Source organism: Trachurus japonicus, chromosome 18 (genome assembly GCF_045865225.1).
Source record: "Trachurus japonicus isolate A0001 chromosome 18, Traja_1.0".
Classification (NCBI taxonomy): domain Eukaryota; kingdom Metazoa; phylum Chordata; class Actinopteri; order Carangiformes; family Carangidae; genus Trachurus; species Trachurus japonicus.
The window spans coordinates 3,247,904-3,264,303 of record NC_140924.1 but is presented as its reverse complement, the minus strand read 5'-3'; the positions used below and the strand labels follow the sequence as shown (position 1 = coordinate 3,264,303).

General features: G+C 43.7%; 2 protein-coding genes across 2 annotated transcripts in view; one reads left to right on the top strand and one right to left on the bottom strand.

Annotated features, from left to right (window-relative positions):
- The window catches only part of LOC146968329 (uncharacterized), a 139,425-nt gene that overhangs the window by 77,528 nt on the left and 45,497 nt on the right, over positions 1-16,400 (top strand). The window lies entirely within an intron of this gene.
- On the bottom strand, positions 7,559-14,309 carry LOC146968332 (uncharacterized). The gene is made up of 9 exons (XM_085759099.1): positions 14,279-14,309; positions 13,853-13,888; positions 12,769-13,035; positions 12,441-12,689; positions 12,182-12,343; positions 11,762-11,863; positions 9,088-9,180; positions 8,298-8,384; positions 7,559-7,775 (listed from the first exon to the last, which is right to left on the bottom strand). The coding sequence occupies exons 1-9, from the start codon at positions 14,307-14,309 to the stop codon at positions 7,699-7,701; spliced, it is 1,104 nt and encodes a 367-aa protein (XP_085615225.1). The 3' UTR covers positions 7,559-7,698.

The following is a 16,400-nucleotide window of genomic DNA, read 5'->3' as shown; positions in this document are numbered from 1 at the left end:
CCTTAGAGATATCTATTCTGGCTGACTGCACAAGAAGGCCAGAAGCATCAGCACTGATCTCACACATGCCCTGTTCTCCCCACTCCCCTCTGGAAAGAGGTACCGCTCTCTCAAATCCAGAGCTGCAAGACTGAGTAACAGCTTTTTCCACCAGGCTGCCAGAACCATCACCCCACTCCTACCCATCTCATGCAAGGACTGACATTGAATACACACATACACACACTACCAAGTGCAATAAGCCCCCCTTCCTCCTCCATTGCACTATGAGCCCACTACTGTTTGCACTTTTGCACCACCTTGCACATGTCCATATTTATGGAGACTTGTTTTATACTGTTTATCTGTGTTTATCTGTGTATCTTTTATATATATTGTTTTTATTTTTCTACTGTCTTACTGCCATGCGGAGCTGCTAAACATATTTTCACAGTAAATGTTGGTGACAATGTTGACCGTGACAATAAAGGATTCTGATTCAAATGATTTGTGTAGAAATTTGAATAGAAAGTTATTCTCCATTTTGCATGAGTACACCATGGGTGGAGAGAGGTTGCACCTATAACATTGTAAACGGAAGTGACGGACACCAGGAAGTGATGTGACCCAGCCAAGAGGGAGACTGGTGCTCTCTAAAGGGGGTGGATCAAACTAAACTATATTATAAACATAGAGAATATAGACCTGCATATATGTCCAAAAGACTTTGTCCCATGAGTGAGGGAGGATTGGACACGTTTAGTGATGAGGAAACTGTCACTGTCAGCTGTCAGCAGCCCCAGATAGATAGATAGATAGATAGATAGATAGATAGATAGATAGATAGACAGACAGACAGACAGACAGACAGACAGACAGACAGACAGACAGACAGACAGACAGACAGACAGACAGACAGACAGACAGACAGACAGACAGACAGACAGACAGACAGACAGACAGACAGACAGACAGACAGATAGATAGATAGATAGATAGATAGATAGATAGATAGATAGATAGATAGATAGATAGATGGATAGAATTGATTGATTGATTGATTGATTGATTGATTGATTGATTGATTGATTGATTGATTGATTGATTGATTGATTGATTGATAACTACTGCACATAAGGAATTATCAAGTTACTTTGTCTATACGTATATGTTCATACATTTCCTCTGGTTGGAGAATAAAACTGATCAAACACAAACCAGAGGAGGATGTAATTGTGTTAAATCACAACACCTCAGCAGTAGGCCTACAGGTTTGACTCAGCTGCTGATGAATATTCAGTTTTCATACCTTAGTGTGATGATTCAGTCTCCTCCTCCTGCTAAGAACTGGACTGGGAGCTTGTGTTGTCATTTCACCATCACCACTCCAGCGACAGGTGCTTCGCCCACATCGTTCAGCTCCTGCTTTAGGGTGTGGAGTTCAGTCAGAGTCAGAGAGGAGGAAGTATACGGGTCATATAATACATCCGTGTCAGAGCGTCACAGGGCGAGTCTGTTTCACTTGTTGAGTGTTCATCGTATTCTCACTGCTGTTTGACACTGCAAGTTGTAGTAGTAGTAGCTAATAGTAGTAGTAGCTGTAGTAGAAGAAGAAGAAGATGTGTTCCTCCTCAGTGTTGTTGGTCTCCCTGTGTCTCCTGCTGTGTCTCCCTCTGTCCTCTGGAGGTAAGGACCTGAATTCTCTGTCTTTGTAGTTTTACTGTGGTTACCATTGTTACCGTAGTTTTACTGTAGTTAGTAACCGCAGAGTAAGTAGTTGTCGTCAGTCGCTCTCTGTCTCAACACAACGGATCACTTCCGTTTTTTTTCACTCCATATCAAATATAGAGTTAGACTTACTTCCAAAGCGTTAGGTCAGGAGAACAAGACCAGGACCTGGTCTGGTGGGACACGACGCTGCCTTGTGTGATGGCGCAGTCATATTGTTTTCTTCCTGGTTGATGGCGGCGGAGTCACAGTTTGACCAGACTGGTTTGTTTTTTTCAGCAACAATTAAAACGCAGTGTTTAGCTGAATATTAGATTCAAATTTGAATGTTGAATGTGCGATATATGTTGTTGACCATTGCCATCATATAAATTATACAATTGTTGTTAGATTTAATTTATTATACTACAGCAACATAGACCTGTAACAAACTGAATTTACCACTTTGTTAGAGTTAATCTAAGATTGATATCACTTCAAGTTCCAAAATGAACCATTTGTGTTTAAACAAGTGTTCAATTTTTTTTCTATTATTCACAGATTAGAGACATTTATTTTGTATTTTTCCTGTGACTGACACATTATACCTGTCTGACACCTGAGCTACCTCAGTGGTGAAGCTAATACATAGAAGTCAATAAGAAAGAGGCAACCAAGACTTGAAATCTGAATCCAACAAAGACAGACATCAGCCACCATCTTCATCATCAGTTATTTAATTGAGGTTCTGAACTTAGTCTCATGTGGACAAAGTTCAGGTCCGAACACATTTTAGTGTTTAGACTGTGGATCTGAAAGCTTTTAATAAAGACCCTGATCACTGACATCATGTTTGTCTTTGTCTTTGACAGTGAAACCTGGAGAAAACACCACTCTGCAGTGTCAAAGTTCCAGAGGCACTGAAATCCAAGTGATAATGTGGACCAAACCTGACCTGGAGTCAGATCATTACGTCTTCTTCTACAGAGAAAACCGTTCTTATGAAGACTACCAGCATCTGTCTTATCGTGGTCGAGTGGAGCTGAAAGATCCAGAGAAGAAGAACGGAGACGTTTCTGTGGTTCTGAAGAACGTCAACATCAACGATACTGGAACATATGAGTGTTACATTGGAGACACAGGAAGTGACCCTAAGTTCATCAGAAGATTCAACCTGACGGTCACAGACTCAGGTCAGTCTGGTTGTTGATGAACCATCACAGATCACATGTTTGTGTTTTTTGTCGATGATGTTGACTTTGTAGAAAACAGCTGGTCTGAGTCATGTGATCAAAGTGCAGTAGATAATGTCTGACCCCTACCTGACAGCTGATACCTCACTCTGCTTCTCTCTGCAGGAGACACAGGGAAGCACAGAGGAGGAGACAAGCGTCTACATGTTGGACTGGGAGTTGGTCTGCCACTGTTTGTTGTTGCTGTTGGTGGTTTTATCGTCTATAGAAAACGTAGAAAACCCACAGAGCAGAGTTCACTTCCAGTTCATTATACAGCAGCTAAGACTGATCCACCAGCTGATCCTGCAGTGATTTAGTTGTCCCCCTCCTGATCCTGAATCAGACCCAGGATTAGAGGGTCTGGAGGAACCGGACCACAGACCCAGGATCAGCTGTGACCCTGTTGACCTGAACCAGACTCCATCCAGACAGGAGCAGGTTTCACTGTGGAGGTGGAGGAAACCCTTACAGAGACTAACAGAGACATCTGTCTCTGTTAGTTTCAGCTGATGCATGAGGCTGAGTTTGTTTTGACTGGTTACAGCTGGTTTATTTTCCTTTTTTTTAAAATTGATTTTGACACACGCACATTAAATCTTACAAAGATATTAACATGTTCATGGGAGTACATCCAGTGCTCCCATTAAGCTGGCCTGCTCTCCCTGCCTTTTCTCCCACCAGAAGCTGCCTCCATCAGCTCTTGTTAACATTTCCATGTGTCCAACATTCTGTGTCATAAACTATAAACTGTTTTCTTGTCTGTAACAACATCTATTGCATGTCTGTCCGTCCTGGGTGAGGGATCCCTCCTCTGTTGCTCACCCTGAGGTTTCTCCGATTTTTCCCTGTTGAAAGGGTTTTCCATGGAGTTTTTCCTCAGTCGATGTGAGGGTCTAAGGACGCTATGTGAAGCCCTTTGAGACAAACTGTTTGTAAAAACTGGCTATACAAATAAAATTGCCTTGCCTTGCCTTACTACAATGACTGGGTGTGTAAAAAAAGGGGTCACCCCAGGGAAGCTACTTAAAGCTCAAAGTAGGGGGCCCAATTTCTCACAGACACAGACACACTAATGGCGCTTTTCCACTATACTCTCACGGCACGGAACGGCGCGGCACGGCACGGTTCGGCCCGGTAAAGGTGCTTTTCCACTACAGCTGAGTTCTTTTAGTTCCTCCTCAGCGGGGGCAAAAAAAGCGGGCCGTGCCGCGCCAGTGGAAAAGCGCCATAACACAACCGACATAAGATACAACAGCACACTATAAGACATACACACAACAGACATTCCCAGCATTCAAGCACAACTTTTTGTGTGAAGACAAAAAAACAAGTCAGGACACAACAGTTAAGGGCAGCATTACCAACAATTCTCAGAGCAACATCGATGAGAGGAAACACAGCACTGGTACCCCAAATTACCCACCAGATACAGTACATGACTTGATCAATCAAACATACATTGACAATAGTTGTTTCTTTAAGTTTTTCTTAAGGATTGAAATGCAGTGTGAGTGTGACATTTTTAGAGTATCATCAAGCTCATTCCAAATCTGTGGTCCTCTACACACAACACTGAAACTGGTGCTTTTTAGCTTTCACCTTTTTTCCTGTAATGACCATGTTTGTTTCTAGTGTTGTCGGTGTGCAGAGGTGGACAGACTGGAATGAGGTGACATCATTGATTGAGTTTGTGTGCAACTTAATACATAATCTCAGCATTTTGGAGGTAATTGTAATCAGTATGCTTCCTTGAACTCTGTATGTCTGAGCTTCTCTTTGGACTCTCTCCTTTACACCTGGTAGAAAGTCTTTATTGTTTGTTACCTGAAGACAAAGTGAGGAGTTGTTGGAGGAACAGCTCCACCTGCTGGAGAGTTCACACACCTGCACCGTCTGAGGCCTCATCCCTGCTGGAGGAAACTGAGGTCAAAGGTCATGTTGTTGATAACTGATCAGTTTCCACTGTCATGTCTTCCCCTGTCCAGCAGGTGGCAGGGTGGATCAATGCAGCTCAGGTCATCAGGTCCAGATCCAGGTCCAGTATTAGATCCTGAATCCAGTCCAAGTTCAGATAAAGATTCAGGACCAGTTCCTCATCTAGTTCCAAATCCAGATCCAGAACTAGATCTAGTCACACATCAGAGCCAGACCGAGAACAAAGGCTGAATCCTGAACCAGAACCAAATTCTCATTCAGATTCGGTAATAAATCCAGATTCAGAACAATATCCAGATCCTAGTTCCGTTGCAGAACTAGGTCCAAATGTAGGGTTTTGATCATCGAGAGCCCAGACAAGGTCCACATCCAGAACCAGAACCAGAGCAAGATTCAGATCCAGGTACCTGAACCAAGTACAGGTCAATTTCCAGATCTAGATCCACAATCCAGAATAGGTTCAAATCAAGATCCAGATTCAGAACAAAGACTCAATAGATTACCAGGCCGAATGAGAACTATACATTTCAAAACCAGAACCAACTTCCAATCTAGATTGAGATGCAAAATCCAGGTACAGAACCAGAACGAGATCCAGACCCAGAACAGGAGCAAAACACCAGAGACAGACATATCGGGAAAAAGAGCCGGATCAGGGGTAGACTGAGAACTAAGGTCGAATCCAGAACCAGATTTGAATTAAATTCAAGGCCCAGAGCCTGGACCAGATACCAATACCCTAAATCTGGTCCAGGTTCAGATCAAGATCCAGGACCAATTACAGATACAGATCCAGATTTAAACCAGAACCAGATTCGGGTACATTTTAAGATCCAGAACCACATCCAGATCCTGGTCGCAACCCAGAACCAGATCTAGGTCCTGATTCAACCTAATCCAGTTCCAGAACCTTACCTTGGTCCAGGTCCAGGTCTGATTCACACATGAGAGTTCACTGAGCTCCAGTCTGACTGACCAGTGAACCAGGGTCTACAGAGTCCCACACTGGGTCTTGGTCTCTGGTCCCTGTGGGTCCAGAACTCCTGTCAGAGACTTTACAGAGTGTCAATAGTTTTTATTTATTATTATTTTATTCACCTTTATTTAAACAGGAAGTCCCATTAAGATAATAAATCTCCTTTCTAAGCGAGACCTGTCCACGGCAGCAGCCTTATGAAACCAACACGTACAAGACCCACAGATGAACAATAAATCAAAATGGCAGCTATTTAAACACAGTGACCACTCCAGTTCCCTCCTCACTGACTCAGATTGTGAGAGTTTGTTCAGGCTGTTTCTAGTCTGTGCTGGTGGTTTTGGTAGCTCTGTAGTTTCTGCTCTGAGGAGGTGTGGAGCGGTTCACCACAACCAACACGGAACCAGTCACATTTTCCATCAGATGAATTCTGTGAAACTCAAAGAACCACACGAGAGAAAACAAGTGAAGATACCAGAGTTTATTGATGCTACTGAGAAACCAGACCACTGCAGGAACAAACAGTTAATAATAAAAAACAGGAAAGCAGTGTTAATTTTGTCAGACGAGACGAGACGAAAAAAATTCGTCAACAATGGTTTTTTTCATGACGAAAACGAGACGAAGACGAGACGAAATCAATGCCCTTAAACACTGACTGTGACGAAATTTACACGCATTTTTTGTTGACGAAAAAAGACGAGACGAAATCTACTTAATCAAATAAAAACTTAATAAAATGTCTCTTTCTTTTTTCGTCACAGACTTTTAAATTAGCCTAGCTACAATCCAAAAAGTGCCTTCACTGGATGCATGTCATGTTTTTATCCTCCTGCGCTGCTGCCAGGGGTGTGTGTGTGTGTGCCTGAGTGAGGAACACACACACACACTATGTGCTATGTGCGGCGAGTAGGCTACAAACTGGTTATGGGGGGCGGGGGGCGCATGGCCATTGCAGGGGGGTGCGGGCGCTGTAAACCGGCGGCGGAATCGCTGCGAAGCTCCGAGCAACGGAGATCATGTGCGAGCCGGAGCCCTCCCGTTCACATCATTACATTTGTCAATCGCCGTGTTTTATTTCGAAAATTAACCGGATTCTCTCGTTGTTTCTTTGTGCGACTTCCTGCCCGGCTTGACAGGATCGCACGGGGCTGCGCCGCGGCGCTGGTGTGAACAACACAATCGTTAACATCAAAGGGCTCCGCTTCGCGGCTACTCGCGGCGCTTCTGCGGCCGGTGTGTCCCTGGCGTATAGACGCGTCTCCGCGCTGGTCGGTCGCTTCTGCGCTGTGTGTGTGTGTGTGCATCTCTGTTTAGATACTGACAAATAGCCTACATAAACGCACACACAAGCTGGAAAGTTGGCTCATCTGACAGCTGCCTGTCAATATTGGTTTGAGTAGATTAGTTGTGATTAACATTACTGTCAATCTGCTTTCAAAGACTAAAAAAAGACTATTGACTAAAACTAGACTAAAATTCTTTGGATTTTCTTTGACTAAAACTAGACTAAAATGCCAAGACTTTTCGTCGACTAAATGTGACTAAACAAAAAAGAATACAAGCTGACTAAATATGACTAAAACTTATAAGGGCATTTGACACAAGACTAAGACTGAAACTAAATTGAAAAATAGCTGACAAAATTAACACTGCAGGAAAGACAATAAGTTCATCACTGGACAAATGGTGAACATCATCACATGTAGAAATGAAGGGTTGACAACACAAGAGACACGTTGGACACTGTCCTGAAGGACTTTGACCAACTTATCTACATCGTTAACTTCATATGTTTCACTAAGAATATATAAACCATGACAACAACAGGATGAGCTGTGGGGGAGGGGCGGCAGCAGCAGGGCATCAATAGTGAGACAGTTGTGAAGGTGTGAAGGCCGTCCTCACTGAAGAGTAGAGGACATCTGGCTCCAGTGGACACTCTGAACACAGACATACAGTTCAATCAATATAAGTTCTACCTGTCCTCTACCTGTCCTGTCTCTGTCTTCTCTCCTCCAACTGCTTCATACATGCAGAAGCCCTGCCAAGTCGATTACCGAGTGCAGTAGAAAAGTCAGGAGTCCAGTGGCGTTTAGTTCCTAAAATGCAGCAGCTTTTCTGACTGTGATAGTTTGATCAACTCAACTCTGTTCATTTCCCTGTTTAACACTCACTAGTTATTGTTAGAAACAGAGAGGAACACTGATGCACTCGGTGATCGACTCATCAGGGCTTCTGCATCAGTAGGAAACAGCTGGAGGAGAGTGGGTGAGTTGTATTTTAGTCTCTTTCCAATAGAAACCAGGCAAAGCTAGTAGGTGTTTTATGCCTCGCATTATGGGATGGGACCCTGTTTGTACTGTTGATGAAGTTTGGTGCTGTTCTGAGCATTATTTGTGGCTGTGAGTGGCTTTTTGATGGAGGTTGGCTAGTGGCTACAAAGACTACAAAGAGAGTTTTACCTCTGGTCCTGTTTGCTCTGATGACTACTTGTCCATAAGTGACGTTGTCCGTCCTCACTGTTGAGTAAACTGCAGCTGGTTCCGTCTCTGGAAAACAGAACAGACACCAGGGGTCTCATTTAAAATGGGGCCTGAAAGTTGCGTATGGCACTTTTAACATGAAGGTTGTGATCTATACAAAACCTAACTTGACAGGAGAATGTGCACCCCGAAGCAAACTCTGACCCATGCATATGCATATTTTGACTACGTGGAGTATTGTGTACAAAGCACCAGTCAATTAAAGTACATGCTTAATGGACACATGAAAATTAATTTCTTAGCGGCCACCAAGCCGAGGAAGATTTCACTTAACCCCCCCCCGCCCACATTTGATGTGAACAACAACCTCAAACACACTGTCACACAGTGTGCATGAGCGTCATTGGACAGAGCAGAAAACAGTTGTGGTGAGAAGCTTCAGACGACAACTCAGTGTTGTCTACAGGAGGAAGCTGCTGTTGTGGTTTTACATGCAGAGTTAAAAAATGATAAAAGTTGTTAGAGAAACAGCTGAACATCTCTGCTCTGTCCACTCTTCAATATCCTGATACACTTTGTATAAATCAATCAATCATGATAGATCAGTAGACAACACTCATCACCTTCAGTGGGTGATACCAAAGCAGAATCACTGAACGGACAGTTTGTCAGAATAAACTGGACTTAATGGTGTCAGACCAAACTGGGAGGAGTTGAACTGGTTCTGGTGTTGGACCATGATGGTGAAGAAGAAGAAGAGCAGCTGTACCTCTCGTCTTTGATCTCTTGTCTTTGATGACTATTGGTCCATAGGTGACGTCCTGAGTCCTCACTGCAGAGTAGACGGCAGCTGGATCGCTCTCTGGACGAGACACAACACATCACATGAGGACACTGCAGGAAACATTGTCTTTGGTCCAATCCAGAATCTCCTGCAAATGTTCAGCTCCCTTCACCTTAATCACAGTCCGAGAGGAGAGCTCTAGGTTGTCTTTGTACAGTACCACAGGATTTGAGAGTCCTTATGACAATTTCTCAAGTCTAATGCACTCAAAACGATGTCATCAGCATATTGTGTGACTGTGCTGATGTGAGGGCTCATGTCTGCTGGCAGGAATCCCCCAAAAAGTAACTGAGTTAGTAACTGGGTTTCTACGTGATAAAGGCAATTAATTACAATCATATTGGACCCACTCACTTTAACCATCTTTAATTGAGCTAATCTGTCTGTTTACTCGGTGGTACTTTCAGAGCGCTGTCAGTTAAATCCATTCCACTGAGGAATGTCCTGATTAATGAAACTCCACACCATGTTTTCGCCACACTGCTCTCTGACACCTTTCAGATCCATTCCACTTGACCTGCTTATTCATAATCTATAGAAATTAAACTCTACGGTATAACAAAAAAACAAGGCTGCGCTTTCACATTGAGAGGAGCGCTGTGTTTTTTGGCTGCACTTTGTATGTATAAAAGAGTTCAAGATGTGAAGATCTAACCTCCATCTGAGCGATGATCAGCAGAGCTCAGTGGATGTGTCTGCACAGCTGGAGCAGCATGTGTGTGTTTTATAGGGAAAAAAACATCTTCGATCTCAATCGATCAATCCCCAATAGAGGATCTGGTTGCCAATCGACACAAGCCGAGTCACATACTAAGTTTAATAGAGCATCTTAATCTTATTAGGTTAATAATCGGTTAATGAGCATCGGTTTTTGGTCAGGAAAAACAAATGTGCACCCCTAATATGAATTTTTCAAAATGTGTTCACCTGGCTTTTTAAGGCATTATTAATTTTTTCTGGAGCATTGAGCTTAATTGAAGCTACGTTGAAAGACAGAAATGGCATCCAAACAGCTGATAGGCGGAGTGATACAGCATGTCGCGGAGCCTGCCTGTGTGGAGGAATGCTGAGTGAGTCAGTTAGTTCCAGATAAAAGGCTTTTAATGACCAACTGATGAACTGAAAAATGTGTATATAAAATCCTACACTTAAATGAATGTTTTATTATTTTTTGATTGGACTTCTTGAGTAAAATAACGGCGTAACAGAGCTTTTGTATTGTCATAACAGCATTGTAGCGCCTTTAGTAACGCTGTTACTATGTGTGTGCTGTACGTTTTGACCTAGATTGTCTTTGTCTCTAATAACAGACTCAGAGTGGAGTGAGTGCAGATTCACACTCAGCTCAGGTATGTTCATAAAAACAGGAAGCTGGACCACAGAGCAGTTTCACCACAGGGCACAGAGACAGATCAGAGACCAGCAGCAGCTCTGTCTCCGACCAACACTCAGTTAACCACAGACAGCACCAGGCTCATCTCTACCCCCACCCCCACAGAGACAGGCTGATCTGTCCTTCACATCTGAGCTGAGGCAGTGATGAGGTCCTTTTTTTATATGAGACATTGTATTCTATATTTAGGCTGCGTTCAGACTGCAGGCAAATCTGATTCAAATCTGATTCCTTCTCATATATTTTTAGGGCTGACTGTCCACACTGTTTTTAGCAAGTGTCCAAATCGCATTTGGCTCTGTTCAGACTGGGCCACATAATTGACCCATCTGACAGGTTGCTGTAGCAATGACGTCGGAGCGGAGGCTACGCCGTATGTGACAGGCGATGCCTCCCGGACGCAGCGGCTACAGCACCGGGCAGATCAGCTGCAGCACAGTGATCTGCCCGGCGCTGCAGCCGCACTACCCCGCTAGTTTCAACCTCAGCCCGCCTGGTGTGTGTGTGTGTACGTGTATGTGTACGTGTACCAGAGACTGGTGTGCATGGGTGTGTGTGTGTGTGTGTAGCCACAGAGAGGGGAAACTCCAGCACCCCAGAGCTGGGAGCGCGACGTCGCCGTCACTCCTGTCGCCAGCAACACGGTAGTTTGCATAAAAGAAAAGTAACAAGAAGGAAATGGATATTTAACTGGAGCTCACGGGACCATACGGGACCTGTAACACAGTGACAGCGCCGCGGAGAGTGACGTCACGGACAGTCAGAACCGATCTGAGTGTTTGGAGCTGTTCAGACTGAGACGCATCTGTCCAAATGCGATCTGAAACTACCTCCTGTAGGTGGTTTCCATCCGTTTTGCAAAAATCAGATTTCATGTGATTTGGGACTGTTCAGACTTAAAAAGAGCCATCCAGTTCCAATCTGGATGGGCTAAAAATTGGATTTTGGCTGGCAGTCTGAACGCGGCCTTAGTTTGGTTGATTTTATACAAATGATCTTATTGTGTAAAAATGTCCCTGAATGCACCGTGGTCCCCACATCGCTCACTGTCCAACAACGTCCTCATAAACACACACATTGTAGTTTGTTTACCTACACTTGTGAGGACCGTCACTGTCTCAGTGTCCAGTCACTGAACAACAACTACAAACAACTTCCAACCATCACCCTGACAACAACAAATAAATAAACAAATAAAATCATTACCTTTGCTCCGTCTGATTGGCTGCTGTTGATTACGAAATATTTTGATGTCACTGTATGTGATGTCATCTGTGATGTCATTTCCTCCAACTTCTTCATCATCAGCTGGAAAAAACCAAAATGAACAACAACATCATTTACAATATGAAACTAATAATTAACAGGTAGTCAAATTATAGATGAAATGTCAAAAGTTTGTAAGAAGTTGAGAGGTTTTTTTGTAAATATAGACTAAATGTGGAAATAATTCCGTCAACGTTAACAGAAGATAACAACAACAACAACAACAACAATCAATATTAACAGTAAAATGTTATATTACATTTAACAAACATTTAACATTGTTATTACAAATAACATTTTAGAGAGATTTTTCATATAATTGTAAATAAAGAAACTAAAAAAACTAAATCTGTGTCCCACCTGTAGGTTTCCTCTGGACACATCGTCTCACCAGTAGAAACAGTAGAAGCAGAACACAGACTGATATAACCGACAGCAGCACAGAGAGAAGAGAGAAGGAGGAGGAACCAGGAGGGTTAGGGTTAGAGGAGGTTGTAGGTCCAGGTGTGGTGGGGGTTCTCTCTGAAATAAAAGACAGTTAAATGGTTGAAAGCTAAAACATGGAGTTGTTTTTGCTTTTTTCTCAACTCTCTAAACACCTGACCTGTGACTTCCTGACCTGTGACAGTGATCCAGCTGGGTGGAGACCCTCCATGGCCTGTGATGTTACAGCTGTAGAGGCCTTCATCAGACTTGGTAACATGGTGGATGGTCATGTGACGTGTAGGCTCAGTCCTGATGAGGGAGCCATCTTTATAGAAAGCAGCTGGGGGGTTGGAGGGAGGGGTCTCCTTTGATTGACAGCTCAGAGTGACATCATGTCCCTCCATCACAGGGAGGACAGGACTCTGCAGGATCACTGGTCCACCTCAACACAGAGACAAAGTACAGCAGTTGATCCATTTCCACACAGCTTCATCAACACTGACTCCACAGTCTGATCTTACCAGTCACAGTGATGTTGATGCTGCTGCTGCTTGTTGCTCCCTCTCCACACTCACACCAGTAAACTCCACTTTCCAGAGGTTCGATGTCACTGATCTCACAGGAGGAACCAGTTGATCTTCCCCAGTCGACTCCACACTGAGTCCTCTGTCGCCCGGTTGTGTTCCTCATCACCTTCCATCCAGCAGAGCTGTCGTCCTCCTCACAGCTCAGAGACACTGAGTCTCCTTTAAACAGCTGAGAGCTGCTGGGACTCACAGTCAGACGAGCTGAGAGAGAATTCAGTTCAAATTCAAATTCAATTCAAATAAATTTTATTTGTTCATCAGTAAATATTTGCGCAAACTTTTGAAATAAAACTCTTGATCTAATCATCCAAGTGTTCATCACAATCTTTTTTTTTTTTTTTTTTAAGTTCTGTCATTAGCAGGTGAAGGTTAACCCAGTGGGGGTTTTTACCACTTCATCACATGTGTCTTCAGTGGATCAGAAAAGTAACGTGAAAAAACTCAATTATAATCTAACATACTCCAGTCGAACATGTATGAATGAGGAACTGCAGTGATTATTGATCCCAGATCAGATCAACAAGTCAACATGAGTCTATGAAGAGTTCTTTATCTCTTGTGTTTTTCTGGAGCCTGTTTCTGGTTCAGATTTCAGATTTTATTTTACTTTTAAAATGGTAACAGTACATATTGATGAACACTATCATGTAAATATGTGGGATTGTAGCCAAATGGCTAATTTCCATCCCCAGTCCCATTGGCAGGTTGATGTTAAACAACATCATACACAAACATATGACATGAACAACATACGTATATTAATTGGCCAAATAAGTATTAAGTGGACCAAGAGATTCCAGAACAGTTATAAAGTCCTACAGTACTAATTAAAGTGCTATATGCTAAAGTGACGAGTGCAAGATTAAATTTATTCTGATTGCACAATGCCCCAATAAAGTGCAGGATCGACTTAAATTGCACTATGCCCACAGTCTCTGACTCCTGACAGTCACTGCTACAGCCTGAACTCATCCTGTTGTTGATCACATTCAGACTGAGAAAAGAGGCGTTCACTGACCTGTGTGTGTTTTGCAGCAGAGCAGAGACATCAGACCTGCAGAGACATGACATCAGCTTTAACAGGTCGACCTCCACAACACTTTAATACAAACATGAATAAACACCAGTTCCTGTTCCTCTGACTCCAGATCAGATGTGAGTGAGGGTCTGAAGCCGTGCAGAGACACGAGGTGAGGTTCATCAGCTCTGCTCCACAGTCTGCTCTCTAACCGACAGCACGAGTCCTCATCACTTCATTCTCCTCAGGTAAAGATCACTAACTTTTCTTCTGTTGTTAAACGTTACAGTGAAGACACCAGGAAGAGGCTTTTATCTGTCTCTTCTGCTTTAAAAAGATCATTTATAGTTTCTATCTGTCCCTGTGTAGATTAGTCAGTTTTCTGATCAATAACTAATATTGATAAGTGTCTCAGTGTGTACTTACAGAGCAGCCTCAGCAGAGATGTGTCGTCCATTGTTCCTCCGGTTAAATGAGCTCCTCACTCTGCGTGGTCACAGTAGTCTGTCTACGCTTCCTTCCTCTCTCTAGCTTTTGATGGTGTTGGGGACGCTGCTATTTACAGATGTCCCTGAACACCTCACATGTAGACTCAGAGACAGTAGGTGCGTTTCCATTACCCCTTGAAATGCGCAAAACCTAAATATCGAAATTAAAAACTGGTAATGGAAACACCTACATTTCGAAAAAACTCTCAAATATCGCAAAAAAGTTTTTACGCTCTCATGAGGTGGTTTTTGAGACGTATCGATACAAACGTGTATCGCAAAAGTGTAATGGAAACACTTTTTTCGCTTTTCTACACGTCACCGGCGCCACCGGAGTTGTGTGTGTCCACGCTGTGTTGGTTTATGTAACTTGAGGGGACAAATGAACCACATGTTTATTGTCATGCATTGCTGACCTGGGCATTGTTTCTCATTAAATTAGAAAAACCTTTTCTATCATTCTCCTTTTCCGTGCATGGTTGAAGGAGACTGGCTCGCATCCACGCTCCCACTCCCTCCTGCGCCTACATGTCACCTTAAGTCACATAAACCAATACGGGTGTGTGGACACAACCACCTATACTGTTGTCAGCGCCTCATCACCGCTGTTTAAAAGGCTCCGTTCTTTCTGCAGTCAGGTTAAAGCGCACATCCACCGTGTTGGTAAACAAATAATCCCTCTATATATCAACGGAGGCGACCGTGCTTGAGCAGCTTGGGTTGGAGGTGGTGTGAGTGCGGGCCAGCGGGGATAGGGGTGGGGGCATTAGAGCTTCAGCACGGTATAGAACAACTGGCCCTCGTGTGAGTGCGTCCTTATTTGTGGCCGCTGCCAGCGCCACACGGGCTTTGTCTTTCAGCAATCAAACGCTGTTTTTGTCTTTGTTATCGCTGTGCCGTCACCATAGAAACGCAAGACGCATTACGGCTCATTCGCAAAATACCTTTCAATGGAAACACCCGCAAATAGCAATTACACTTTTTCGAAGTTTCAGAAATATCGCTTTTATTTTGCAAAAATCTGTAATGGAAACGCAGCTAGTGATGCTGAACTTTACAGTAGTTCCCTGAATGTGTCCTGTCAGCTGCAGTCAGGCTCTGGATATTTAACTCGTTGAGTGCCAACCACGTAATTTCTCGTTGTTCGTTCCCATGTGCTGAGTGCCCAAAACGTAATTTTACGTTTTTTGCTTTTTTTTAAATTATGAAAATAGACACTTTAACACACCTTTATGTGTAAATTTGGGGACTGTACGACAGAACTGAAATAGATGACGATCAAACTGACAGCTCATGATCTGGAAGTTTTTATCATAACTGGGCTTTTGCAAACAGAGTTCTGCATGTGGATGCAGCGCAGCTGCTCTGCTCTCACCCGCGAGGCTCCAGCAGCTCGGAGCCGAACAGGAAGCTCTCAGCCGACAGTCCCACCCGGTCTTCATCTGGAGCAACACCGTGTCCTCCCCAAGGTCCTCCCGCGGTAAAATGTGATGGTCTCTGGGTCAAAGCAGACCGGCACCGACCCGTACCACAGAAGGACCGCGACCACCGGTGGGACCGGTGTTCCCGAGCCGCTGTGGCCCAGAGACCATCACATTCCGCGGCGAGAGGCTGTGACATGGCACGGTGCGTCTGTGTTATTGTTGTTTAGTGGCGCACCCCCCCGCCCCCGATGGCGGTTTTGTGAATAGAACAACATTTGTTGTATATATTTATCTTACACGAACCCTTTGATCCAGAAATGCGAGTGTCAGAAGAGCGACAGGCACAAACAGAGCACCTTTTATAAAAGATGCTCTATCTCCTTTTCTAGAAAAAAAGTGAAACCCAGTCATGTTTAGCTTGAGTTTTCTCAGGAACGGAGGCACGTAGAAACAAACGGCTTGTGGCCATTTGAAGCAGAAAGTTCCACCTTTCAAACGAGCCACAGTATGTGTTGGTGGCAATAATATAGAATACACTGTGGCTCTACAAAAATCGTCAAAAATGGTCTAAATTGCCGGTACACTTGACTAAAACTTTGGAAAGGAGCGCGGCACTCAATGAGTTGACATGGTTTA

Coding starts and splice junctions, on each gene's coding strand:
- LOC146968332 (XM_085759099.1), bottom strand. CDS start 14,309: ATGGACGACACATCTCTGCTGAGGCTGCTCT. Junction 13,889..14,278: donor ATCTCTGCTGAGGCTGCTCT/GTAAGTACACAC, acceptor ATGTCTCTGCAG/GTCTGATGTCTCTGCTCTGC. Junction 7,776..8,297: donor CAGAGCAAACAGGACCAGAG/GTAAAACTCTCT, acceptor GTCTGTGTTCAG/AGTGTCCACTGGAGCCAGAT.